At 38.4% G+C, this 27,535-nt stretch overlaps 1 protein-coding gene across 2 annotated transcripts in view; it reads right to left on the minus strand.

Moving 5' to 3' along the window:
• Positions 1-3,215: 3,215 nt before the first annotated feature.
• The window catches only part of ATATH8 (Protein kinase superfamily protein), a 46,838-nt gene continuing 22,518 nt past the window's right edge, over positions 3,216-27,535 (minus strand). The window contains exons 8-16 of one of the 2 annotated variants that reach the window (XM_010255331.3): positions 22,204-22,404; positions 20,711-20,817; positions 20,381-20,543; positions 20,029-20,094; positions 10,829-10,922; positions 7,257-7,369; positions 5,913-5,983; positions 5,058-5,211; positions 3,216-4,310 (exon numbers count right to left, since the gene is read on the minus strand). In XM_010255331.3, the coding sequence (XP_010253633.1) occupies positions 3,873-4,310; positions 5,058-5,211; positions 5,913-5,983; positions 7,257-7,369; positions 10,829-10,922; positions 20,029-20,094; positions 20,381-20,543; positions 20,711-20,817; positions 22,204-22,404 (1,407 nt within the window). In that variant the 3' untranslated portion in view covers positions 3,216-3,872. The remainder of the gene's footprint in view (positions 4,311-5,057; positions 5,212-5,912; positions 5,984-7,256; positions 7,370-10,828; positions 10,923-20,028; positions 20,095-20,380; positions 20,544-20,710; positions 20,818-22,203; positions 22,405-27,535) is intronic. The other variant, XR_016081991.1, reaches the window with a different exon arrangement.

Raw genomic sequence — 27,535 nt, forward strand, 5'->3', positions numbered from 1 at the left:
AAAAAAAGCACAACTATTCATAGATAAAATAAAGAAAAATGCAATCGCAAATCAAGAAAAATATAAACATTTAACTAATTATTCATACAAAAAAGTTAAGAAAAACTGTAATCCACATATTTCAGCATACTTTTTGCATGATTTTCAACAAAAAAAAAAATCCTACTTATGCATAGGAATCATCACATAGACAATGCAAAAAAAAGCATAAATATTTTGGATTTCTCACTTGAAAAATCTGAAAAAAAAATCGAATTAGACAAATATTCACCCAAAAAACCAAAAAATAACATCAAACATGGAGGGGAGGAATTTGGGCGAACTAACATTTGTTCGCCAACAGCTGGATGGTGGGGTGTCACCGTTAAACTCGCCTAATCACAAATTTGTGAACAGGGAGAATAGGGAGGTTTTAGGTTAAAAAAAAAACTTCAAAGTGTTTCAAATAAAAAAAATATGCACAAAAAGAGTCAGAAAAATATGCACATGAGAGCCCACATGGACCCACATATGGAGTGTCATGTGGATGATGATGATGATGATGATGATGATGATGATGATAATAATAATAATAATATATAATATATAATAATACCAATAATAATATTATTATTATATAATAATAACAATATATAAAAAACATCACAACTATTCATATAAAAATAAAGAAAAATGAAATCACAAATCAAGAAAATATAAACATTTAACTAATTATTCATACAAAAAAAATTAAGAAAAACTGTAACCCACATATTTCAGCATATTTTTTGCATGATTTTCAACAAAAAAAATGCAAAACAAAATCTACTTATGCATAGGAACCATCACATAGACAATGCAAAAAATCCTACTTATGCATAGGAACCATCACATAGACAATGCAAAAAAAAAAACATAAATATTTCGGAATTCTCACTTAAACAATCTGAAAAAATTGAATTAGACAAATATTCACCCAAAAAAACAAAAAATAACATCAAACATGGAGGGGAGGAGTTTGGGCGAACTAACATTAGTTCACTGGCAGCTGGACTGTGGGGTGTCACCATTAAACTTACCTAATCACAAATCTGCGAACATGGAGAATAGAGAGGTTTCATGCGTTAAAAAAAACCTTCAAAGTGTTTTAAATAAAAAAAATATGCACAAAAAGAGTCAAAACGGCAAAACAATAGGTTTGCCGCCCGTTTTTTTTCATCGTGGATCGTCGCCAGTGGACCTGCAACTGAGTTCACTAACCCCAGCGTCTATTGTGTTCAAATAGGAGGAAAGGGAAGAAAACCCTCATTTGGGGGTAAAACTGGTATTAAAAAAATATTTAGGGATTGGATCGTTATATTCGATTTGAAAAAGCACTTCTCCAAGAAGTGTTGAAAAAAAAAACCTAAGGTTACTTTTTTTTATAAGTACTTTTTTAAAAAATTACTTCTTGACGACTTTTTTACCAAACACACATAAGTACTTCTTTACCACTTAATGTGTGGTCCCAACACTTAAAATAAGCACTTATTAAAACAAGTGCTTCTAAGTGAAATCAAACAGGGCCTAAGTCTAGTTCACTCATAAAGACAGAGATAGTGAATTTGTCTTCGAAGCTTGCCTTGGTTTTATCATGAATTGCAGACCCTGAGCTTTGGCGTTTAGCAAATGGCAATACTCTCTTCCGTAAGGGAAATGGGTGAGAAATTGAGAATAGTTTTTGGTTTGGGTTCACTAGCTCTAACGGTCTAACAGGATGGATTTAACATCGGTCCCATATCCCATTGGGCTCACACTTGAGAAGCGAAATTTAGGTGTGGATTTGAGCCGAGCCACAATATCTATCTATTCAGGTTTGGCTTGCCAAAAAAAATGCTCGAGCTCGATTTCAATTGAGTTCGAATATGCTCCTCACAAATCGCTCCTGACACCAATCTCACAATATGTTCCAGATCTACATGGAAAGCATCTCCTGTACTTGTATGTCATTATTCACGAGAGATGCTAATATATGGTGGGATGGGACTGTGAGATCAGTTTGAGGATTCTCTATAAGGAGCAGATCCCAATTCATTCAAATTAGAGGTTTAAGTTTGAATTCAACTTAACCTAAAAGCTCGTAAATTTGAATTCAGCTCAACTCAAGCTCAAACGTGAGCCAAACATTCTATAAGAATAAAAAAATATTTTTTATTTTACATATAAAAATTAAGGAATAAAAGCTCAATTAAACTTGCGAGCCTCATAAACTTAACTTTACTGGCTCGAACTAAGCTCAAAACTCAATTTAGACCACAAGCTAAATCAAACTTTTCCCAAGTCAAGCTAAAAAAATACATGAAAAACTCTTGAAAAAAATCAACTCATGAACAGGTGGCATATACAAAAGTGGTCTTCACACGCACACCCAGTGGGTGATGAAATCGATGGGTCCACTCCACAGCAAGGTTCAAAGTATCGATACATATCAGCCCATATCGCCTGATACGAATCGTGCCAATGGCTTACCAATACATCCCTCCAGGGGTTGTATCGGGTCAGACATTGGTTTAGAAGGTAGCCGGGCCTTAAACCGACCCCTTTGAACCGGTTGTGAAAAAATAAATAAATAAAACTTAAAAAAGTACCAATATGCCTTGTATCGATACTTTAAGCCTTGCTCCACAGTATATTATATATACCACTGCCACAATTATTTTCAAATTCATTTTGTTCAAAATATATAATATCAAAGTCATTTTTATATATCTTGATCTGTACTGTAGCATCTGATTTTCTGATTCCTTGTATGACTGAGTAAAATGGATTAGCCTTTGGAGACTTTACAAAAAAAATTGCAATGAAATGTGATTGGGATCTGATACAAATCCGATGGGCAAGGTTCAATTCAAATCCTAATATTAGTGAATGAAATTTGTTTCTGATTCCTTATATAACCAAGTCAAATGGATTAGCCTTTGGAGACTTTACAAAAAAATTGCAATGAAATGTGATTGGAATCTGATACAAATCCGATGGGCAAGGTTCAATTCAAATCCTAATATTAGTGAATGAAATTTGGATCTACTTGTATGTCGATCATTTGCAGCCGTAACATCCAGATCCTGAGAGGAGTGGATTGTATCCCAATCAAACCTTTTGCAATAATAGTTAAAAGTCACTTCTCATACTTTTTTCTTTTTGATAAATGAGTAAGATTTTATTATATGCAACCCATGAAAAGGCACAAAGGCACAAGATGCAACATTTCCTTTAAAACTAATTAAAGAATTATAATTACAATAGGAAATTACACGGAAGCCCAAAATGAAAATCCCAGAAAACCCCTTATTTTGCAAGTGAATCAGCTAAGTTTAATGATCTGCCAACCCATTCCATTGAACTCTGTTGTCATATTCCTTGTTAATTCCGGATCCTTCAGCCAACCCCATCCCACTATCACCTGCGAATCCGCTTCAATAATCAGATGCCACTTTTCATACGTTTGGCATATTATGGCAACGGCTAGTGTTCTCAGAGAAACGACAAAGTCTATTTTTCCAGACGGACTCAATCCCCATATCATTTCTCACTATTCAATGCATGTACAGATAAATGGAACATCTACCAATTCAAGGATATCCACTCGACATCCTTTCGTCCAAGCTCTACTCGTAGAAGTAGGAGACTCTGGAACATTTTACAACTTACACACGTTGTCTAGCATTTTACTGTGGAACATGGGAACATCTACCAAACTCGACCTTCATCGATAGCCGCTTTAGGCTTCACTACAAAACTTACTATACAAAAAGGTGAGTCAGAGTTGCTGAAGATTCTATGAAACATTTTACAATTTACACATGGAGTCGGCATTTTGAGAGGCGCCAAGTCGCCAACCACCCACCCACACACTAACTGCTGATGGCCAACCGCCTGGGAGCCAATAACACAGATTTCCTGCAAGTCTCCGACCAGGAAAGTAAAACCCGACGACAAGCTGAGGCTGAAGCTGTAACGAGAATCACAAAAGAAGCCCAGCAGAGCCTGACCATTAACAAAGTATCTTTTCTTGCAGAGGCTAGTATCTTGTAAAAGATCACTTTAAACCGACGATCCTTGAGGAAAGACTGATAGTCGTAGACGAAAGTGGATGGTCCAGAAGATGTTAGCACTTCTCTCTGGGGCACACATGTGGATCTAATATATGAAGCATATTGGCTTCTGGTGTCATCCTGTCCGAGAGCTTTTACCATCCATTGATAAAGCACATCTGCAAGAGCCCTACTGACTTGTTGGCGGAAGAAAACTGCCTCCTTGGAAACCATAGCTCGGACTAATGAAGTACCATCCTGTTAATTGAAAAAACAGGCACACAGTTTTAAGCACCCAATAATGTTGCTTTTCAGGATGGGAAGCAACAAAAACAAATTTTATGATTTCCCACCCTTGCTACATGGCACACAGGGAATGGTCCAGATAATGCAAATAGTTGGCATGTTTCAAGAAATCCAGACTCAAGACACCAAATCTAATGGTCCTGTCTAACAGAAATATATTGGACTGTTCGACAAGTGTTTATTTTTCTTTTCATTTCTTTTCCCTTTTTTTTGGATGGTGGACATGGAATTTCAAGCCTGGATTTGGTCCCAAGACGGGGTTCCAACAGCCAGTGCAGCCATGCATTGGGAGCACCTCTCTTGTCCTTAGATGTTCCCAATGCATGGCTGCAATAGCTATTGGGACTTGGGACCGGTTGTTGGGACCCTGTGTTGAGACCAGATCTGTACTCCGAAATTTCATGATCCATCTTATACTATACAACTTTCTAGACCCTAAAAAAATGAGTACTAAAACAAAACATGGAGAACACTAAGGAAACTTGAGTAACAGCAGTCCAAGGGTTGTTTTGTCTATGCGTATGTGAAAATGGCAATACACCAGGGACAATTTTGTCAATAAAAGGGACTGGTGTTTTGTCCTTTTCTCCACATGTATACCCTGATAATTGGACCATGCTGCTCAAGCTTTGGTAACATTCCCCTACAAATATAATAAGTGCTAAATTTCTTAGGAGGGAAACAGATGAAGAGACACACCGCAGTCATCAGAAGTCTTCTCAGCACAACACCATCTTTAGATGGTAAAAGCCTGAAAACGAAGTTTGCAACATCAAATACACCACTGTGTCCATTTGAGGTGCATGCAAGCGAATTAGTAGGGTTTGATGTTGTCATCCTGTGCAAACCTCTCCTGAATTGCACATAGTAAAATAGAACTTTAGAAAAGAATATTGTGAAAGTCTACCTGTAAGAAAAACTCAAACCAGACACCACATTCAAAAGTCCATATGAAGCAACCAATTAGCACTTATTTCCAAAAGAAAATTATGCCTGATATCTTGGCTTCCATATTCTTTTGTTTTGGGCAAGTGAACCAGAGGAGTTCCTTATATGCCCCCCACCCAACATACCACTCGTTTGCCTCCACAAAAGAAACTTGTGATTCTGAACAAATAAAAGTCATAATATACTATAAATGTAGCAGGAGCAATAATCGGGAAAATACACAATCATGAGACCACACTGGTAACTTGAAGCTACAGAGATAGAGTTCTTGTTTAAGCCAGAGTAGTACAATAAAAAAAAGAAAAGCTACACTTGTTTTCCTTTTCTTTAACCAGTAAAAGTACAAAAGTGATGTTTATAGGAAAACTAAGGGTAGTATTTTTATTTATAGTTGTATTATATTCAAGAAAGTATAGTGGTTTTTCTTTAGGTTTATTTTCAAATAAAACTGACCATAAAAATAAACTAGCCTTAACAGATTAGCTTTTCGTATAACATAGTAACTTTTTAGTCCTTGTTACTTGAGACATTCAAGTGCAACAAGTAGTATTAAAAAGATGGAAAGACATGTAGTTGAAAACTACCTGACTATAGAAAATAATTTACCTATTTGTGCCTACTCTTAAGAAAAGAACTAGCTTTTTCCATTGGAATTCCTTCCTTTTGTTGAAAACTACCTGAACAAGTGCAAAGAAATTAAACAGATAGAAAAATAATGGAATCAATTGACTTGATAGCATTTACAACAAATTCAATATTAACAAATGAAGCAATTATAATATCACTCCTGTAGATGGATGAAAATGAAAACATGAAAATATGGTATGCATTCAGGGTCAAGTCTCATTATTAAGAAATTAATCAGAAACTAATTTAAAAAAAATGACATCTGACCAAGGTATTTTATAGATAATCCACAAATTTCATTTCTTTTGTCCAAAGAATGCATTGAAATATGTATTGCGTATAGATGGTGAAAGAGGGCTGCACATCAGTCTATTTCTCTTCTCCCAAACCAGGTGTTCTATTCTCTTTTCTCTTATTTTCTTCTATTCTATTCTATTCTATTCTAACCTAATCAAATCAATCTAAAAACAGAAAGTTGGTATCGGAGCATGTAACTTCCTGTGATTTTTTTCTTTTCTCAATTTGAAGTCCATTCTGGTCTAGGATTAGTTGACTGTGCAGAGGTTTGAGAAGGTTAACCACTTATTTTTGAATGATAAAATTCTTTAGAGATTCTTGGAGATACTCAAATAATTTTTTGGAGCTTATGAGGAATCCTAGAGTTTGCTCCCCAAAAATTAGGAAAGAAAAATCAGATATTGCAGTTTTCAATTTGTTGATGTTGTCTAGGATTCAATCAAGTTACTGCTCAGGTATTTTTTGATTCCCTATGATTTTCTGAATCTATGGAATCAAGTGGCGTCTCATTTTATGGAGAGAGCAAGCACTTAACTCTTCTCTTTTTCTATTTTAGTGTTAACCTCTCTAGTATCACCCCCTCATTGGGTTGTGATCTGGATTTGATCTCTTAATTGCTTTTTGGTGGTGATAATTCCATTAGTGAGTTTTATTAATTTATTTATTTAAAAGGAGAATATGGCAACCTCTAGTACTGATTCTAAGCAAAATATGGATCCCAAGTTCATTTAAAGTGGTATTAAGGAGACTTCAAATAATCCAGATAACCATGGTGAGGTAAGATATAAGCAATTATTTGATATGAACGTAATTTGCTTGCATGTATATCAGGTTCATGACGAGCTTGGTTATAGTGGAACAGAAATGGGATGCGCCCGAATTCCTCCCCTTTAAAATATTAAGATCATAGAGTAACCCTTATCAATATTACCAGAAGTAGGAATCATCCCTGAACAAAGGCTCAGTAACAAATGTCATCTGATACTTAATAGAAAGACAGAGTAATCAGTATATGGTCTGTAATACCGAATGTAAGATTCTCCTCATTTCAGCTGAATTATCAGTGAGAAGCTTTTGGACAACATAAGGATATGCAGCTTCAAATGTCTTAAAATCTTTATCTGCAGCTACAGCCAATCCTGAAGAGGTCCCATAAAGAAAATGAATATAAACTGATGGGTTTAATGATTGCAAAACCAAATATGAGAGGGAGAGGGAAATCAAATGAAATAAAGCAAAACCAAAGATATATCAAGAAAACAATGCAAGGGAGTTGGGAAAAAAACTAAAGAAAGAGCTTCCAGCAGGATATATCATCATCACCATCATCATCATCCATGCACCATGCTTTATCCCAACTATATGGGGTTGGCAACATGAACCCTGTTTCGCCAATCCATTTTATTTAAAACCATATCCACTGTTAAATTATTAGTGCTTAAATCATTTCTTACTACTACCCATTTCCTTTGTGGTCTACCCCTATCTCTTCTAGCCCCTTCCACTTGTAACAAATCACTTCTTCTAACTGGAGCTGTTGGTGGTCTTCTATGCAAATGACCAAACCATCTTAGCCTACTCTCTCTCATTTTATCACTTACTGGAGCTACTCCTAGGTTTCTACAGATGGCTTCATTCTTGATCCTATCCTTCCTTTCTAGGTTTTCCAATCATCCATCTTATCATTCGCATTTCTGTCACACTCATTTTCTGAACATGTTGTTTCTTGACTGCCAGAACACTTATGCTCCATACAACATAGCTGACCTTACAACTGTTTTATAGAATTTTCCTTTTAATCTAAGTGATATTCTCCTATCCACAAAAGTCCAGATGCACCCCTCAATTTTGCCCAACCTGCTCTAATTTTCTGAGTGACATCCTCCTCAATCTCTCCCTTGTTATGACTTATTGAACCAAGGTCTGGAAATGATCACATTGAGTTATAGTTATCTCTTGGTTTCCAACCTTAAGCGTATCATGATTTACACTCCTATTATTACTAAATTCACATGTCATATACTCTATTTTAGTCCTATGTATTTTAAAACCTCTTGTTTCTAGGGCATTTGTCCATAAGCTTAATTTTGATTTAATCCTTCATTAGTTTCATCAATTAAAAAATGTCATCAGCAAACAACATGCACCATGGAACTTCTTCCTAAATATGTTTAATCAATTCATCTATGATCAGTGCAAATAGATAAGGGCCAAGTGCTGAACCTTGGTGAAGACCCATTGTAATTGTATAATCTGAAGTCTCTCCCACTAGTGTTCTAACATTGATTGTTGCCCCCTCATACATATCCTTAATTAGGTCTATATACCCCTTTCTTTTCCAAGACCCACCATTCTATCTCTCTAGGAACTCTATCATAACTCGTAAGCCTTTTCTAGATCAATGAACACCATATGAAGATCTTTCTTCTTCTCTCTGAACTTTTTTATCAATCATCTCGAAAAAATATATCTTCCATGGTTGATCTCCCTGGCATAAAACCAAATTAGTTCTCTGATGCACTTATTTCAAGTTATAATCTTTGTTCAATTATTCTCTCCCAAAGTTTCAAAGTGTGGCTCATGAGTTTAATCCCTTGATAGTTATTACAACTTTTTATAACACCTTTGTTCTTAAATATAGGCACCATACTACTATTTATCCCAAAGTTTCATAGCAGAATATACCTAATATCAAGTTTTGAGAACAAGATATGTTCTAAACTATGCACATCATGCTATGTAGAAAATAATTAATATTTTGGGTTCTAAATATCATCATCTAGGGTAGCCAAGTCTGATGGTTATGACAGTACACAATTAGGGAGCCTCTTCTCTCCTTGCTTTAATATCCTCTTCTTTGTTAAAGAAACCTATAAGTGCATTAATTAAAGAAAAGGGCAGCCCAGTGCATGGAGGCTCTTGCCAATGCGGTCTGGGGAGGGAGAGATGTATGCAGCCTCACCCCGTGCACATACAAAGAGGTTGTTTCCAAGATTTGAACCCCAGTCACCCAGGTTGCATCTTGGAAACAGCCTTTCAAGAAACTTCAACTCTAGGGAAGTTGGCATTTAAACTCCATCCTGCTTTAATTATTCTGACTTCTCCCCTCTTCACTCCGGGCACTACCTTTATGTGCATAAATTAAAGAAGATAGTCACAATTCTCCCAGCTCAACTTTTAAGGAAGCTTCAACTAAAGGGAATTTGGCATTTAAACCCTATCCTGCTTTAACTATTCTGATCCCTCCCCTCTTCATTCTGGGCACTACCTTTACAATGCTACTTAATATACCTCCAACACTACCAATTTTATTTTCACAAAGATCTCTATTGTCTTTAAAAAAAAAGCATTAATATAAATTGTAATTATCTTGTCTTCTTGCACAAGAATCTGAGTCACACCTCTTCTCGAATAAAGGCCTTGGTGGAGTTTCATTATCAAGGAAGTTCTTGAGAGTTAACTTATCATGGCTGGAGTCAGAATCATACCAAAAAGGGAAAGAAAAGGAAAACAAATTCTTTGTCAATATTTTTTTTTTCTCGCAATTTTATGGGCCTCGTATGGAAATTTCAAAGCACACAAAGACTACGTAGAACATTTTACTAATTTTTTTATCATCACAACTTTATTACCAAATTCTACAATAAAATGACTACCAAAACCAGTCCCTATTAGATGCAACAATAAAAGATAAACAACCCAAAAATAATACGAAGTCATGTGTTGTCCACAAGTTGATCACAATGCTCTAAAATCATGTCCAATCACATAGTATGCACTCCTCAAGTAAGCAATCTATTAAGCTTTCCGAATTCTGAGATACCAAAATTAAGGTGTTTGGCATGTTCTAACATGAAAATCCATGGCTGTAGGCAAAGTTATAGACTTGAGGCCATCTTCACTTTTACTTCAAGATTGTGATGTTCTGGGACCCACATAAAGACCATACTAAATATCTAATATAATAATATGGAGATACTTCTAGCTTCATAGAGACTCATAACATTAAACTCTATAGAAGGACAAATTTCCACAGGAAAAAGTTGTGTTGGTTGAGCTTCAGGCAGTGATTGTCCAACCAGGGTATTTTATGATTGCCCTGTAGATCTGGATGCAAGTATGTAACCACCTATAACAACCTGTGGTGTCTACAATAGAACTTCAAATTTACAGGGAATGCAGATTTGGTATTTAATTTTGCTTACTGTTATAGACATTTTATTTGCTTAGTATTCTATACAGAACTTACTGATAATCTATGGTCAAAAGATCACACCAGTACATATTGCAAAACATTTATTCATCTATGGCACCCACATACATTTGTCCAGGTATCATTGATAAATACATATATATAGTACACAAATTTCTAATTTTATAAGGGGCCAGCCCACCCTTCCCAAGACCCCAAATAGCTGCAGCCAACATTGAGTAATGGCCTTTTCTATATTTCCAATTTTACCAGATTAAATCAGATGGATTTATTGAAGCCAGAAAAAATACAGATGGCTTTGTAAAAAATGAAATTCCAATAAAGTGCACAAACCATGAAAGAAATATGAGAACTCTAAGGAATACAGTATTCAGCATCATCTTACCTTCTAAGGATGCTAGAGATCGCAGGACTAGTGTATAGTATGGTGGCATACGGAAATGATACTTGAGTGCTATGGACCAGATTTTACTTAGAACCTTCAAAAAAATTCAAAAATAATTATAGTCGTGAGTCAAATTCAGGCAATAAAAAGAAGCACATGCATAAGATTACGACAAAGAAACTGAAGAAAAGGAATGATGCAAGATGTAAATCAGTCCTCTAATATCAAGATTAAACTTAGTGATTAGCAGAATAGAACAGATCTGAATAACTGTATAAGAGAGGAAGATGGCGAAGAGAAGAGGTAAGAGAAGAAGAAGTTGAATTAATCACCCTTCTCCTCTAACCCTATTTTATTAATCTCTAAAAAATTGATGATGACAAGTATACCCTTAAGTGGGCAGCTAGCTTGGCAGTTACATAAAGAAAATAAAATAAGAACAAATAACAGGCCCATTAAGTGAGGCCCATCAACATAAAAGAAAAGATAAAATAAAGGATATCACACGAAAGGCTGTTAGGGCCCATTCGGCCCAATCTCTTTACACTCCCCCTCAAGCTGAGCATAGATGTCAATCATGCCCAGCTTGCTTATATAGTGTGTCAATTTCCCCCTAGGAACTCCCTTGGTCAAGATATCAGCCAGTTCCTCTTCTGATGTGATAAATGGTAAACAAACTTCTCCTGAAGAAACTCTTTCCCTTATGAAATGCCTATCAACCTCAATGTGCTTAGTTCTGTCATATTAAACAGGATTATGTGCAATGTTGATAACAACTTGGTTGTCACAATAGAGCATCATTGGTTTCTCGTAGTCCACCCCCAATTCCTCTAGAAGGGATCGTAGCCATAGTAATTATGACACACCATGAACCATTACCCTGTATTTTGCTTCAGCTGAGGATCTAGCAAATACTGATTGTTTCTTACTCCTCCAAGACACAATATTCCCAGCAACCAGAGCACAATAACCAGAGGTGGACCTTCTGTCATCAATACATGCTGCCCAATCTGCATCAGTAAAGGCTTACAGCTTCATGTGACCATGCTTAGCAAATAGAATACCTTTCCCTGGAGTACCTTTCAAGTAGCACAGAACCCTTTCTGCAACAGCTAGATGAGTATCTCTGGGAGAATGCATAAACTGACTGATAATACTGACTGCATAGGAAATATCTGGCCGAGTCATGCAAAGGTATAATAGCTTCCCAAGCAGTCTCTGAAACACTCCCTTATCAGACAAAAGTTCACCATCTTTGGCAGAAAGCTTATGATTAGGATCAATGGGAGTGGAGATGGGTTTAGCTCCAAGTTTACCAGTTTCAGCAAGAAGATCAAGGACATATTTGCGCTGAGATATGAATATACCATCCTTAGATCAAGCAACTTCAATGCCTAGGAAATACCGAAGATCTCCCAAATCTTTGATTTCAAATTCAGAGTTGAGAAATGCTTTTAGTTTACTGGCCTCTTCAATGTCATTACCCGTGACCACAATATCATCAACATAAACAATCAAGAAGGTCACCAGAGAGTCATTTCTCTTCAAGAACAGTGTATGATCAGATTGTATTTGAATGTAGCCAAAAGAGACAAGAGCAGCCCGAAATCTCTCAAACCAAGCCCGAGGAGATTGTTTGAGACCATAAATAGATTTGTGTAGTTTACACACCTTGCCTTTCATTTCTTTCCCATACACTCCTGGAGGTAGAGACATATAGACCTCTTCATGCAGTTCTCCATTCAAGAAGGCATTTTTAACATCGAACTGGTGTAGGGGCCAGTCAAAAGTAGCTGCTAGAGAAAGTAAAACCCTGACTGAAGTCATCTTAGCTACAGGAGCACATGTCTCAAGATAGTCAATGCCATACATTTGGGTGTAACCCTTAGCAACCAACCGAGCCTTAAACCTCTCAACAGAGCCATCAGAGTGATATTTAATAATAAACACCCATTTACAACCCACTGGTTCCTTCCCTTTCGGCAAGTCCACAATATCCCAAGTATGATTCTTATGCAATGCATCAAGTTCGGTCATCATAGCTTCCCTCCATTCAGCTTGAGATAAAGCTTCCGGTACAGACCTGGGTATCACATGGGAAGAAATAGAGGCAAGAAAAGAGTAGTAGGAAGGGGAGAGAAGGCTGTAAGATAAGTGTTTGGAGATACAATGGGCTGTACACTTCCGCTTGCCCTTGCAAAGAGCAATAGGAAGGTCAAGGTCTGGAACAGTCTGAGATGGGTCAGTAGAGGGCTGACCTGTTTCCTCAGGAATGATGGGAGTGGCAAGATGCTCTTCTGAAGGAGTGGAAACAACCTGCACATGTTTGAATCTCTGCCTTTGGTACCACCTTTGGAGAGCAGGAGCAGAAGCAAGAGGGGGAGCAGGGACATCAGGGGTAGGTCCAGTGGAAGAGTTGGACACCCCATGATCGGACTCACAAGGGATGGGAAGAGGAACAGCTGGAGACATAGAAAAATACTCATCAGATTTCTCCCCCTCAGGAAGAATACTAAAGAAGGGAGTCAACTCTGCAAAGGTGACATCCCGAGATACAAAGCGGGTGCCACGAACTGGATCAAAACAGCAATAACCCTTCTATGTGGAAGCATATCCCAGAAACACGCACTTATGAGCTTTAGGTTCAAACTTGTGCCTTTGGTGACTATGAATACGCACATAGCAAGTACACCCAAACACATGGAGAGGAAGAGAAAAGAGACCCTCATCCGGGAAGAGAAGACTAAAAGGGGTTTTAAAGCCAAGGACCCGGGAGGGCATACGATTGATCAGAAAGGTAGCAGTAAGAATAGCATCTCCCCAAAACTTTATAGGAACATGGGATGCAAATAAGAGGGATCTGGCAACCTCAACCACATGCCTGTTCTTTCTTTCCGCCACCCCGTTTTGTTGTGGAGTGTAGGAACAAGAACTTTGATGAATAACCCCAAAAGTTTCAAGATAGGTGGAGAGGGTTCTCTCAAAATACTCCTTAGCAATGTCAGAGCGGAATATTTTGATACAGGTATTAAACTGGGTGAGGATGAGTTCATGAAAATTTTTCACAATAGCTGGTATTTCATCCCTGGATTTCATGAGATAAATCCAAGTGTAACGTGAATAATCATCAATAAAAAGGATAAAGTACCTGTAACCCCCCATGGTTGGCATGTGATATGGCCCCCACACATCAGAGTGAACAATATGGAAAGGAGAAAATGATCTTTTATTACTAATTGAATAGGAATGTCTACAATGCTTTGCCAGCTCACATGATTCACAATGAAGACTCGATAAAGACACTCCTTTAAACATATTTGGGAACAGATGACTCAAAGAAAAAAAGGACAAGTGACCAAACCGAAAATGACATAATAAAATTTTGTTAACAGACTGACACGACTGACTCTAAGGCAACTCCATGAGGTGGTCCCAAAGCTTGATCTGGTGTGTCCAGCAAGTATATTCCGTTCGCCTCATGGGCACTCCCAATCATCCTCCGAGATTGCAGGTCCTGAAAAACACAATGAGTGGGAAAGACAGTTATGCTGCAATTCATTGACTTTGTTAAGCTACTAACAGATAAGAGGTTTGTGTTAAGCTTAGGGACATGAAGAACAGAAGATAAGAACAGGGTGTCAGAGGTCTTTATATCACCTTTACTAGAGATGGGGGCAAGGGACCGATCGGCAAGGGATATTTTCTCTTTCCCAGAGAGGAGGTGATATGAGCAAAACAGGTTAGATAGGCTGGTCATATGGTCTGATGCACCGGAATCAATAATCCAAGGGATTTTATGATTACCTGAAGTTGAAGCATGATTCGTAGAAGCACGAGTACCTGAGTGAGCAAAATCCGATGAAGATGATGTACTGTTGAAAGGGTGAGTTGAAGAAACCGTAGCTTCCAGGTGATTTAGGAGCCTCCCATACTTCTCAAAATCCAGCTTCATTGCAGCCAACTGCTCAATAGTTGATTTTTCTTCGCTTTTCTTACTTCCCCCTTCAGGCACTGTAGCAGCATTAGTAGTCTTGGATTTTCCCACCTGACTGCCCTTCTTAGGGTTATTATTGTTCTTAAACCTATCAGGAAGAAGCTTCCAGCAGGTGTCCTTTGTATGCTGTGGTTTCTTGCAATATTCACACATTTGCTCTCTTTTCTCAGTAGGGCCCTTCGGTTTCATTCCCGCATGTGCAAAATGTTCTGTAGATGGACTCTGCAACTGCACCTGCCGCCTACTCTCCTCACTACTTATAGCATATGCCTGTGAAAGAGTAACCTCATCCCTGGCCAAAATGTTCTGTCTGATAATATCAAACTCAGGGTTGAGTCCAGTGAGAAACTCAAACACCCTATTTCTCTCCACTAGTTTTCTATACATTTCAGCATCCTTTTTACTCTCCCATACCACTGTCTCCATAACATTAATTTCCTGCCATAGGGATTTTAGTATAGAGTAGTAGATTGCCACACTCTTCTCCCCCTGTCTCAGGTTCTTCACATCACTTTTCAAATTGTATGCTTTGGCTACATTCAGTTTCTATGAATAGGTCTCAGTTACACTGTCCCATATCTCCTTAGCCGAAGACATCCAGAGATAGTGCTGGCTTATATGGGGTTGCATAGAGTTGACTAACCATCCTATAACAGTATAGTTCTCTTGCATCCATCTTTCAAATTCAGGGTCTGCCTCTTCGGGTTTCACCTTGCTACCTGTGAGATACCCAAGTTTTCCTCTACTATAAACATAGATTTTTATAGACTGTGCCCAAGCAAGATAGTTCGTCCCATCTAGCTTAATTGTGGTAACACCAGTCAAAATGAAATCTAATGAAGCAGGTTTCCGTATGCCTCCATTAATCAAACGGAAATCAAAGAACAGAAAATTTTGACTATGTAAACTAGGGTTTTGCTCCGTCCAGCAGATGAGAGGAAGAGAGAAGACACTGTCGCACCCACCAGACTAACCCAAACTCTTCCAAACCTGAACCGCCCTCCCTTAGCAGTCACAAGACACCTTCCAAGCATAGAGCGCCACACCCAAGCTTCACCTTTCTTGGTAACATTGAAAATCTCTAGTCGGCTAGGGTTTTGGGTAGTAGTAAAATAACATCACTTCTTGGAAAAAACTGGCCAGAACTAAACTCTCTAAACCCTTCTACCAACTAGGCAAGTGATTCTCTATACTATAGAGAACCTATCTCTCCATACACTCTCTTGATTTTAGAGTGTACAGAAACAAAAGAATAAAGAAGGAAGAGGAACTGAACCTGCTATGGTACCAAGATGTAAATCAGTCCTCTAATATCAAGATTAAACTTAGTGATTAGTAGAATAGAACAGATCTGAATAAAACTATATAAGAGAGGAAGATGGCGAAGAGAAGAGGTAAGAGAAGAAGAAATCGAATTAATCACCCTTCTCCTCTAACCCTATTTTATTAATCTCTAAAAAATTGATGATGACAAGTATACCCTTAAGTGGGCGGCCAGCTTGGCAGTTACATAAAAAAAATAAAATAAGAACAAATAACATGCCCATTAAGTGAGGCCCATCAACATAAAATAAAAGATAAAATAAAGGATATCACACGAAAGGCTGTTAGGGCCCATTCGGCCCAGTCTCTTTACAATGCACAAATAGATAAATCCTATAATCCTCTTCCCCCCTCCCCCCTCCCCCCCCCCCAAAAAAAAAAGAGAGAAAAATAAGGTGAAGAATGAATAAAAAATCTTACAATTGTTAATAGTATGATAGGCCCCAATTAATGCCAGGAAGAGGAAAGGTCAACAATCAGCTAAGGGGGGGAAATAATTGAACAATTAATCACATGAGGGCAATTATAGCTGGAGGGAATAAGGTGAGTCTTGGGGCATTTATAGCTATGTCAGTTATGAATAAGAAGAGTTTTTGGGCATTTATAACTAGGCCAGCTGGGCATTTATAGAGGGAGTCAGTTATGCTATCAGTAGAGTATAAGAAGGGGCTTTGGGGGATGGGGGTGGTATGTTTTTTCTTTGAGTAAAGAATATTGTGAGTGTTTGGGAGAGCCGGTGGTCTCTCGAAGAACCGACCAACTGTTAATGTTTTCTGCTGAATGAATACTAGTCTCTTTTGTTGATGTTCGAGTGTGTGAACGCTGCTGTAAGTCTGTGAACTGCGTGTCAAATTTCTGGGTCATAACAGTGGTATCAGAGCGCGTCTTTCCTCGGCCATAGTGACAGCAAGGAAGTGGCATCGCAAGTGGAGGGTTTCGAAGAACGCTTGACTTCTCTGCATTCTGAATTTCGTGGGAGATGGATGGCTTACGTGATGAGATAGCAGCTGGACTTTCGAAGATCTCGTCTCTGGAAGGAGCCGTTCAAGACTTGGTAAGACGATTTGATCTGTTGCTTCAGCAACAGACCTTGTCAGCTCCTTTGACTACAACTGACAATGCTCCTCCTGCATCCGCATCAAGTCGTGCGGCTGACAAAGAGAAGAGTGCAGCTGTTCCGACGTCCCCTTCAATGACAGTCCCGGAACGTATTTCTGATTCACTTCCTCGGAAGTTGGAGTTGCCTATTTTTGATGAGGAAAATCCAGACGGCTGGCTGTTTCGCGCAGAGCGCTATTTTGAGATTAATGGCTTGCTTCCGGTGGAATGTCTGCGGGCAGCAGTGGTCTGTTTAGAGGGTGATGCATTGGCATGGTATTATTGGGAGGATGGTCGACGACCTTTTCGAAGTTGGGCAGAATTCAAGGAACTCCTCGGACGTTTTTGATCAACTCAGGAGGGAAACTTGCAGAACCAGCTTCTATCATTACGTCAATCCACTACTGTCAAGGAATATTGTCGCCATTTCGAGGTGCTTTCTGCCCCCTTACGTGACCTGCTAGAATCAGTCCCTGAAGCAGCCTTTGTGAATGGGTTGCGCCCAGATATCCAGGCCAAACTCCGACAGATGGAACCCGTTGGGTTGATCAGGAAAATGGTTGCGGTCCAGAAGATTGAGGATAAGAATCAGGCCCTTTGGGCTTATCAATCAGCAGAACTTTTCCATACTAGTTGGGAGATCAGCTCAAATAAGTCACTTTGCCCTGATGATTGGGTAATCAGTCCAAATAAGAGCAAGTGTTTTGGGCTGATAGAAAACTCCAGTTATTGGGATGAATCCGAGTCCCGATGTAGGGATTATAATGGGCACTTGGCAGCACTGACATCAGCCAAGGAACTAAGTTTTGCTGGAAAACTCTGCACTAATACAGCAAGAGGCTGCTGGGTTGGAGGAAGAGGCTTCAATTCTACAGGTGGTTTTAGTTGGAAGTGGTCTGACAATGCAACACATTGGAATGAGTCCATCTTCCCTGGGGCACCTCACTCCAATTGCTCCAATTCATCATGCAAAGGCATTAATCTGATCAATACCTGTACTTTGGTGACTAATGGCCAGCCAACCCTTGTGGGTGAGAGATGCAACAACTCTCATGAGTTCATCTGTATGCTTGATATAGAGAACGCATGCTACCACCTGCGCCGCCACAAGGAGTATCTTATCATCCTTGCAACTGTTAGTGGGATGATCCTTTGCAGAACTTTGGCCGTTGTAATTTGGTTGCTTGCATACAGGAAGAGCAAGAGGCGCAGAAGGTCTCGCAAAGCATCTAATCCATTGAAGGAGCTGATAGAGAGGCACTGTAGAGGAGTTAGAGGTGGATGGGATAATTTGCTTACAGTGATACCAGGGGGTTCTTCTGTTCCCCTGATTCCAAAGCACATATGTGATGATGTGTTGATGGATTATGATGCACTCAAGGCTGTCCAAACGAGTTTAGGGACAGCTGCTGTAATTGTGATGGACAAGTCAACTGATATTGTGGGTGCATTTGCTAGGCTCTCTTATTTCTATAAGCATGAAACTTGTGGGCAGTGCACACTATGCAAGGAGGGGACAGGATGGCTGTGGATGATCATGGAGAGGCAGAAGGTTGGAAACACGAAGCTGGAGGAAATAGACATGCTTCAAGAGGTGACAAAGCAGACACACCATCTGTGCATTGGGCGACGCTGCTGCTTGGCCTGTGCAGGGACATATCAGTACGTGGTGTGCATCCATCCAATATGCCTGTGCAGGGACATATCAGTACGTGGCCTGCTGCTTGGCCTGCCTGATTTTGAAGATTCTTGGGAGCCTTTTGACTTACTTCGAGACCAGTTTCCACATTTTAACCTTGAGGACAAGGTTAGACTTTGGGCGGCGGGTAATGATAGGCCCCAATTAATGCCAGGAAGAGGAAAGGTCAACAATCAACTAAGGGGGGGGGGAAATAATTGAACAATTAATCACATGAGGGCAATTATAGCTGGAGGGAATAAGGTGAGTCTTGGGGCATTTATAGCTATGCCAGTTATGAATAAGAAGAGTTTTTGGGCATTTATAACTAGGCCAGCTGGGCATTTATAGAGGGAGTCAGTTATGCTATCAGTAGAGTATAAGAAGGGGCTTTGGGGGATGGGGGTGGTATGTTTTTTTTTTTTGAGTAAAGAATATTGTGAGTGTTTGGGAGAGCCAGCGGTCTCTCGAAGAACCGACCAACTGTTTATGTTTTCTGCTGAATGAATACTAGTCTCTTTTGTTGATGTTCGAGTGTGTGAACGCTGCTGTAAGTCTGTGAACTGCGTGTCAAATTTCTGGGTCATAACATAGTATTATACTTTTCAATCAATATCAATAGTACTAAAATATAAAATACGGTACTTCAGGTTGTCTTCAAAACACAATTGGAAGCCACTATTCAGTGTGACTCAATACAAGATCCCCTAGGTCAAAGCCTCACCAATTGGATGATAATCTCTGAAAGGTTTATCTATACACCATTATCCAAATTCTTTTGCACCACCCAAAATAATGCATAGGCATAGATGATCCTAATAATTCGATTAAAGGACCTGAATTTCCATAATGGGTGTAAATGCATAAAATAAAGGTAAGAAAAATTGGACATCCAACACTTCTCTGCTTTAATCAATAACGCTGCTAATATCATTAAGGAAAAAGGAACACAACAGTTTGTCCAAAGTAACATTAAATAGAAACGGATCCCTAGTAAATAGTAAAAGAATACAGCTTTACCAATATGAGAAAGAAAAGTGCTATGGATATGGAGATATTGGTAACATAAATTACACACTAAAAGTGTTGCTAAGATGCAATACTCACTCTACTAAACTTGATATTAGGAATTCCATCTTTAAATTCTATCTCTCCCAAGGCATCTTCCAAATCCTGAATCACAAAATTTACCACAACACTCAGACACAGCTGACAACCTCATTAAAAGATCCACATAAAGCAAGCACTGAGAAGATAAATACATCTAAACCAGAAGAAGCAGATGATGATAATACTCAACAGATCATGCTTTCCTACTATCCAATTATTGAATAATTACATCAATATTGAACAGGTCATAGTTTCCTGTTATCAAGTTATTGAATATTTTACATAATGCAACAAAAAAAATTACTGATATAGTTGTGGAGGATAAAACTTAAGAAAATTAGAGAAGTACCATAGCCACACGTTGTAGATTAGTCCCTGGCCTTGTAACATCCATTTCTGTCAAAGAATTGACAAGTGCAGCCCAGTCGCCATTTACGATGTGTACAATAGATGCAAGCATAGCAAATTGATGTTTCTTTTCCATCCGACAAAGCAAACCAAAATCCAGAAACCTGTCAGGGACATAACAGAGAGAAGTAAACAATAGCTAGTAAGTAGAAATTCTGGTTTTGTATATTAACTTTTACATAGAGTTATCAAAAGCAAAACCAACTTTAAGAGAAACAGTGGAAATTGCAGCTGATTATCTTTAGGATAAGAAGGCAGGAAAGAAATGTACCCAATTTGTCCTGTAGCCATGTAACGCAAGTTCCCAGGATGTGGATCAGCATGTAATAAGCCTGTTTCAAGGAGTTGAACAAGTGTTGCTTCCACTCCTTTGTCAACCTTGAATCATAATGCAGGGGTTTTTCAACTTAAAAATTACAATTATAAAAAGAAACAAAGAGCAATACCTTTTCTAATATCAAGACACAGAAGACTACATAAATCAATTTAGAATACTTTTCTTATCCAGAAACTCTAGATTCCTACAAGGGTTGCATTTGGATTGTGTGAGCAGAATTGGATTTGGATACCATTTCTGCCTTGATTCCATAGATTTAAAATGATTAGTCCTCTCATGTCATTTCCAATTCCTCTAAAATACAGAATTTAGTGGCCAGAAAGCCCAATTTTTCTGAATTCCATAATGCTGCAAAATGGCCCAAATACAGAATATGAAATTTGTGGAATTGATGGTTCCAACTCCATTGTTAAATTCAAATCAAACCAAGCAACCAATTTCATAACATATGAAACAAATAAAAAAAATCATAATTCATGCAACCTTTTCCCCTAAATAACCAGAAAGCTTTAGGGGGGAAAACCTGAAGATATCTTCATCTATTGTATGTTCCTTTCGTCCTTGCCAGCTGAGGTCATAGACACTCTTGAGAAAGTGATTTCCTAAAGGACTATCCTAACGAAGAGAAGAAGTTTCACATCGTAAAATGGGATCCGATTGTTCTTGGGCCTTGACAAGTTATGAGCAAAAACTTGTTTACCAAGTGGTTATGGTGATTTGGGACCAATATTGCTTCTTTGTGGGTCTAGTCCCTTGGTTTTAGATGCCACGTGAGAAATTGGGAAGTTGACTTTTTATTAACCTGCTGACCACAATCCAATGTTCCAAAATTAGGAAAGATCATAATGCTAAAAGAATTTGCAGGCTGCCTAGGTCAGCAATCTTCTTAATTAAACCTTGCTTTCAAGAATATTCTGGTGTAAATGACAATAGATTCCTGCAGCATTAGAGTTGGTTACTCCAAATCCTAGCAAAAGTTTGTTGCTTCGTGTCAAATGCATAATAGTACAGTTTTTGAGAGTTAGAAGGGCTCAGAAATTCAATTTGCTGGAAAATTTAAAGGACAATTTCATGTTGGTCTTCCATCTTATCAGATTTCATGGAGGTTTAATCATATTTGCAATTTTTAGTATAATATTTGGATAACTCATCATTTGTTAAGGTGTACATTCATCATATATGAGCCATACTGCCACACTTTTATCTTCTTGTAAAGGAGCCTTTTTCCCTCACGTTCTTTAATACAATTTTTACTTTAACTATAAACAGAAAAAAAATAAAATAAAACTTTTTGCAATTCTAATCAGATTCCTGGACTTTCTTGGCTCAACTAGAGCCCCTACACCCACATCTCCAAAAAGAGGCCATGTGCAAAAGTTCCAGCAATAAAGAGAACAAGATTCTTGTAACAATCAACCATTACTTACCAGATCAAGAAGACGTTTTCGAGATTCAATTTTCTGTCTATCCAAATACCCAGGGCCATCATCAGTTGATATCTTGGCAGATAAAGAAAGTAAACTGTTTGGATTTTCACCAACCACCCACTGCATGGTCAGAACTCTCTTTCGGGTCAAGTGGTTATATACTTTTGGAACAAACATGAAAGGAAAGGAGGAATGAGCTTCCTGCAGAGAGCAGAAACAAATGAGGCATGAATTAAAATGGCATGTAATCAAGTATTATGTTGTTATTTACCTTTGCATCATCAGGTTATACCAGAAAGCAATTCAAACCTGCTTAACCAGATATTAGTGGCACAAAGAAAGGACATACATAACAAGGGTCCCATGCATGATGTATCCATACCAATATATCTTTCCTGCCATTTTGAGAGGGGGGAGGGATAATCATGATAAGAAAAACCTCACATTTCAACATTTCTTCCTTTTGGTACATGAGGAAAATAGTTTCTCAAAGAAGGCATATGGTTTCAAGTATGGTATTTTTTGTTGTTTCTAGGAACATTTTGGAAATAAAGGAACAGTTCATTTCTGAAGACAAACATCATTCAAGAAGGAAGCCGGTTGCTGATATTTTAAGGATGGGTTATGGTCTTCTTTGGGTCAAGATTATGGGATAACTGAATTGTAAAAGAGATGTGATGCATGTTTTTTACATTTTTTATGCTATTAGGTGAAATTTCATCACCATTGGATTGTAATCTTTTTCTTTTTCAATGAAAATTGTACCTTTGCTATCAAAAAACAGTAGCAAATTTGTTGATCACTTAAGTTAAATCATTTATCTTTTATATATTTCTGGCAACTTTTTCTCTGTACAGCCATTAAAGGTCATATGGTTAATACTAAGTTTCAATTTTCAAACGAGGAAAAGGAAAATAAAACATAACCTATAGTAGCAAAAGTAAGGGGAAAGAAGGTAATCCGCAATTCTTCATTCCCGAAAAGGTGTCATGTCATAGACGCTACAATATGTGACAGTTAATTAATGATTAAGTTGTGAAACACACCTGCAGTAAATCAGAAAATATAGAAAAAAAAATAAAGAAAGAAGAATGGAAGGTTTCAGCAAAAGCTTGTGGTAGAAGAAGAGATAGGAAGAGAGAAGAGAAGATGTTCGATCTCTTCTCTAGTCCCCTCAAGATATCTTTTATAATGTAAAATTGAGTACAATTCCTTAGATGCCCTTAATAGGGCGGCCAGCACTAAAACTAATAAAGTAAACAAAAAGAAATAAAACCACTAAGGCCCATTCGGCCCATTCTCACTACACTCCCCCTCAAGCTGAGCATAGATGTCAATCATGCTCAGCTTGCTTACTAATGTTAAAGCTTTGCCTTTGGAATTCCCTTAGTTAAGAAATCTGCTAGCTGCTCTTTTGATGCAATGAAGGAAAGGCACACCTCTCCTAAGGCCACCCTCTCCCGTATAAAGTGTTTGTTTACCTCAATGTGCTTAGTTCTATCATGCTAAATCGGGTTGTGAGCAATGTTAATAGCAACCTGGTTATCACTATATAGCACCAGTGGCTTGTCACATGAGACATCCATCTCATCAAAGAGAGATCTAAGCCACAACAACTAAGAAACCCCATGGGCCACAGCCCTACATTCTGCTTCAGCTGAAGAACTAGCAGCCATTGTCTGCTTTTTATTCCTCCATGAAACAATATTCCTAGCTACCATAGCACAATAACTTGATGTAGACCTCCTATCATCAACATTGCCTGCCCAATCAACAATACCCTTTCTGTTGCAGCCATATGTGTGTCTCAAGGAGCATGCATGAACTGGCTTATTACACTAACAACATATGAAATGTTTGGATGAGTCATACAAAGATAAAGAAGTTACTCCAACAATCTCTGAAACACTCCCCTGTCAACTAAAAGCTCTCCCTCACCAGCTGAAAGTTTATGATTCACATCAATAGTGGTGGAGGCAAGTTTAACACCAATTTTTTTTATCAATAACAATAACTTTATTAATGATGCAAAGCTTTGTGAAACTTTAATTACAATAGGGGGAGGTAAAATGTCTTAACTCCCTACCAATAGGTTTAACACCAAGTTTCCCAATCTCAGTAAGAAGATCCAACACATATTTTCGTTGAGAAATGAAGACACCTTAGATCTAGCAACCTCAATGCCCAGAAAATATCGCAACTCCTCTAATCTTTGATCTCAAATTCAGAATTAAGGAACTTCTTGTGTATCACTACCAGTAACAACAATATCATCCATATAAACAATAAGAAATGTGACCAAAGTATTTCTCCTCTTAACAAAGAGGGTATGATTTGATTGAGTCTGGGCATATCCAAACTAAACAAAAGCAGCCCCAAACCTGTCAAACTAAGCACGTGGAGATTGCTTCAAACCATAAAGTGACTTCTTCAATTTCCACACCTTGCCTTGCATCTCCTTACCATACAAACCAGGGGGGAGAGATATATACTTCTTTAGTGAGGTCACCACTCAAGAATGCATTCTTAACATCAAATTGATAAAGGGGCCAATCATAGCTCACTTCCAAAGATAAAAGAACCCTCACAGAAGCCATTTTAGCAACTGGAGAAAAGGTCTTAGTGTAATCTACCCCATACACCTGGGTATATCCCTTGGCAACAAGATGTGCCTTATATTTCTCAATCGACTCATCAAAATGATACTTGATAGTGTAAACCCACTTACACCCAACAGGTTCCTTCCTAGCTAGCAAATCAACAATGTCCTAGGTATTATTTTTATAGAGTGCTTCTATTTTAGCTCTCATAGCATCCTTTCATTCTGGTTTGGCTAGGGCTTCGGTTACTGACTTTGGGATGGGTTGAGAGGAAATGGAGGCTAGAAAGGAATAGTAGGCAAGGACAACATGCTATAAGAAAGATGTTTGGAAATAAAATGAGTTGTACATTTCTGCTTACCTTTTTTCACAACAATGGGAAGGTCAAGGTCTGGAAACATGGGTGTTGGTGGTAGAGATGTCAGACATGTCCTCTCTTCAGTGGTCGAGAGTGCTTGAGACTCAACTGGAGATGCGGGAACAACTTGTGTCTCCCTTAGTCTTTGCCACTGGTACCACCTCTAGAGAATAGGATGAGTGGTAAAAATAGGAGGACTAGCAGGAGGAGGGGGAGGAACAGGAATAGGAGATCTAGAAAAAGAAGAACCCTCCAATGGGAATGGGAGTAATTGTGGAAGGCTCAACACAAGACTCAACCGGAGTTAGCAAAGGGATGAAGAAAACAATTCAGAACTCTTCCCCTCAGAAGAATGACTATAAAAGGAAACTGACTATACAAAGGTGACATCCATGGAAACAAATCGAGATCCACTAATGGAATCAAAACAACAGTATACTTTCTATGTGGAGGCATAACCAAGGAAAATACACTTCCAAGCCTTGGGTTCAAACTTATATCTCTTGGAACTGGGAATGTGGCCATAGCATGTACAACCCAAGACACACAGAGGAATGGAGAAGACCTCAACATTGGGAAAGAGGACACCAAAAGGAGACTTTAACCCCAAGACACGGGAAGGCATACGATTAACAAGACAAGTGGTTGTTAAAATTACATCACTCCAAAATTTTACAGGAACACGGGTAGAAAAAAGAATACTCTTTGCAACTTCCACAATATGTCTATTTTTCCTCTCCGTTACTCCATTTTGTTGTGGAGTACGGGCACAAGAATTTTGATGAACCCTAAATTTTTCAAGATAGGAGGTAAGGTCCTCAAAATATTTCTTAGTATTGTCTGATTGGAATATTTTTTATGCGAGTATCAAATTGAGTGAGGATGAAATATTTCTAGACACCCATACAAGTAAATGGTAAGGCCCCACACATCAGGGTGAACAATGTTAAAAGGAATAGTCAATCTTTTATTGCTTGTAGGATAAGCATTCTTACAATGCTTTGAGAACTCACAAGACTCACAATGTAGACTCGACAGACTTATTCCTTTAAATAATTTTGGAAACAATTAACTTAATGAAGAAAAAAGATAAATGACCCAACGATAATGACATAACATGACACGACTAGTGGGCTTGGAAACAAAAGCAGTTCCTTGAGGTTGTACTTGGCTCTGCTCAGGTATGTCTAACAGATATATCCCATTCGCCTCATGGCCACTCCCAATCACCTTCTGAGAATCCATGTCTTGAAAAACACAATACGAAAGATAAAAGGTCACACTGCAATTTAAAGATTTAGTTAAATTACTAACTGAAAACAAATTGGTATTAAGTTTAGGCACGTGAAAAACAGATGATAAGGTCAGGGCATGTGATGTCTTGATGTTTCCCTTTCCTGTGATAAGGGCAAGAGAGTCATTAGCAAGGGATATTTTGTCTCAGCCAGAAAGGAGTTGGTAAGAGATGGACATGTGTGAAACACTAGTCATGTGGTCAGAGGTACCAGAATAAATTACCCAAGGGGTTTTATGAGTACTTGAGATAGAAGCATGATTTGCAATGGAACAAATACTTGAGTGTGTATATGCAGAGAAAGGAACGGTATATGATGAAGTAGATGTTGTAGCAGTAGACTCCAAGTGATTGATTATTTGACTATATTTCTCATACTCAGCCCTGGATGCTGCAAATTGTCCTCCCACCAACTTCTCACCACTTTGGCTATGTCCCTGTTCACTCTGTGAGGAGGTGGCTACATTTGCATTTCCACCAACTTTTCCATTCTCAAACCTCTTTCCACTGTTTTCTTTCTTGAGTCTGGCAGGAATGAGCTCTAGGTGCAACTTCCGACAGGTGTCTTTAGTGTGTTTTTAGTGTGATTAGGCTTCTTGCAGTACTCACAGATAACATCTTTCTTCCTAGTGTTAACCTTTGGCTTCATCCCAGCATTAGCATAGTGATCAACTTGCGGCTCTACAAACTGAACCTGTCTTCTGCTCTCCTCACTACTCACCATAGCATAAGCCTAAGACAAAGTCACCTCATCCTTTGCCAAAACATTCTGCCTCACAATATCATACTCTGGGTTGAGTTCGGTGAGGAACTCAAAGACCTGATTTCTCTCCACCAACTTCCTATGTGTTTCTTCATCCTTTGTATAACCCCAAACAACAGTCTCCATCAAATCAATCTCCTGCCAAAGAGATTTCAACATGGAGAAGTAGATAGCTAAAGGTTGCATAGAGTTTACTAACCAACCCACTACTTTGTACTTTTCCTACATCCACCTTTCATAAGTAGGGTCATCCTCCGATTTCTTCTTGCTCTCGGTAATGTACCCCCACTTCTCTCTACTACACACATGTATTTTAA

Source organism: Nelumbo nucifera, chromosome 2 (genome assembly GCF_055504915.1).
Source record: "Nelumbo nucifera cultivar China Antique chromosome 2, China Antique-T2T, whole genome shotgun sequence".
In the NCBI taxonomy this organism is placed as follows: domain Eukaryota; kingdom Viridiplantae; phylum Streptophyta; class Magnoliopsida; order Proteales; family Nelumbonaceae; genus Nelumbo; species Nelumbo nucifera.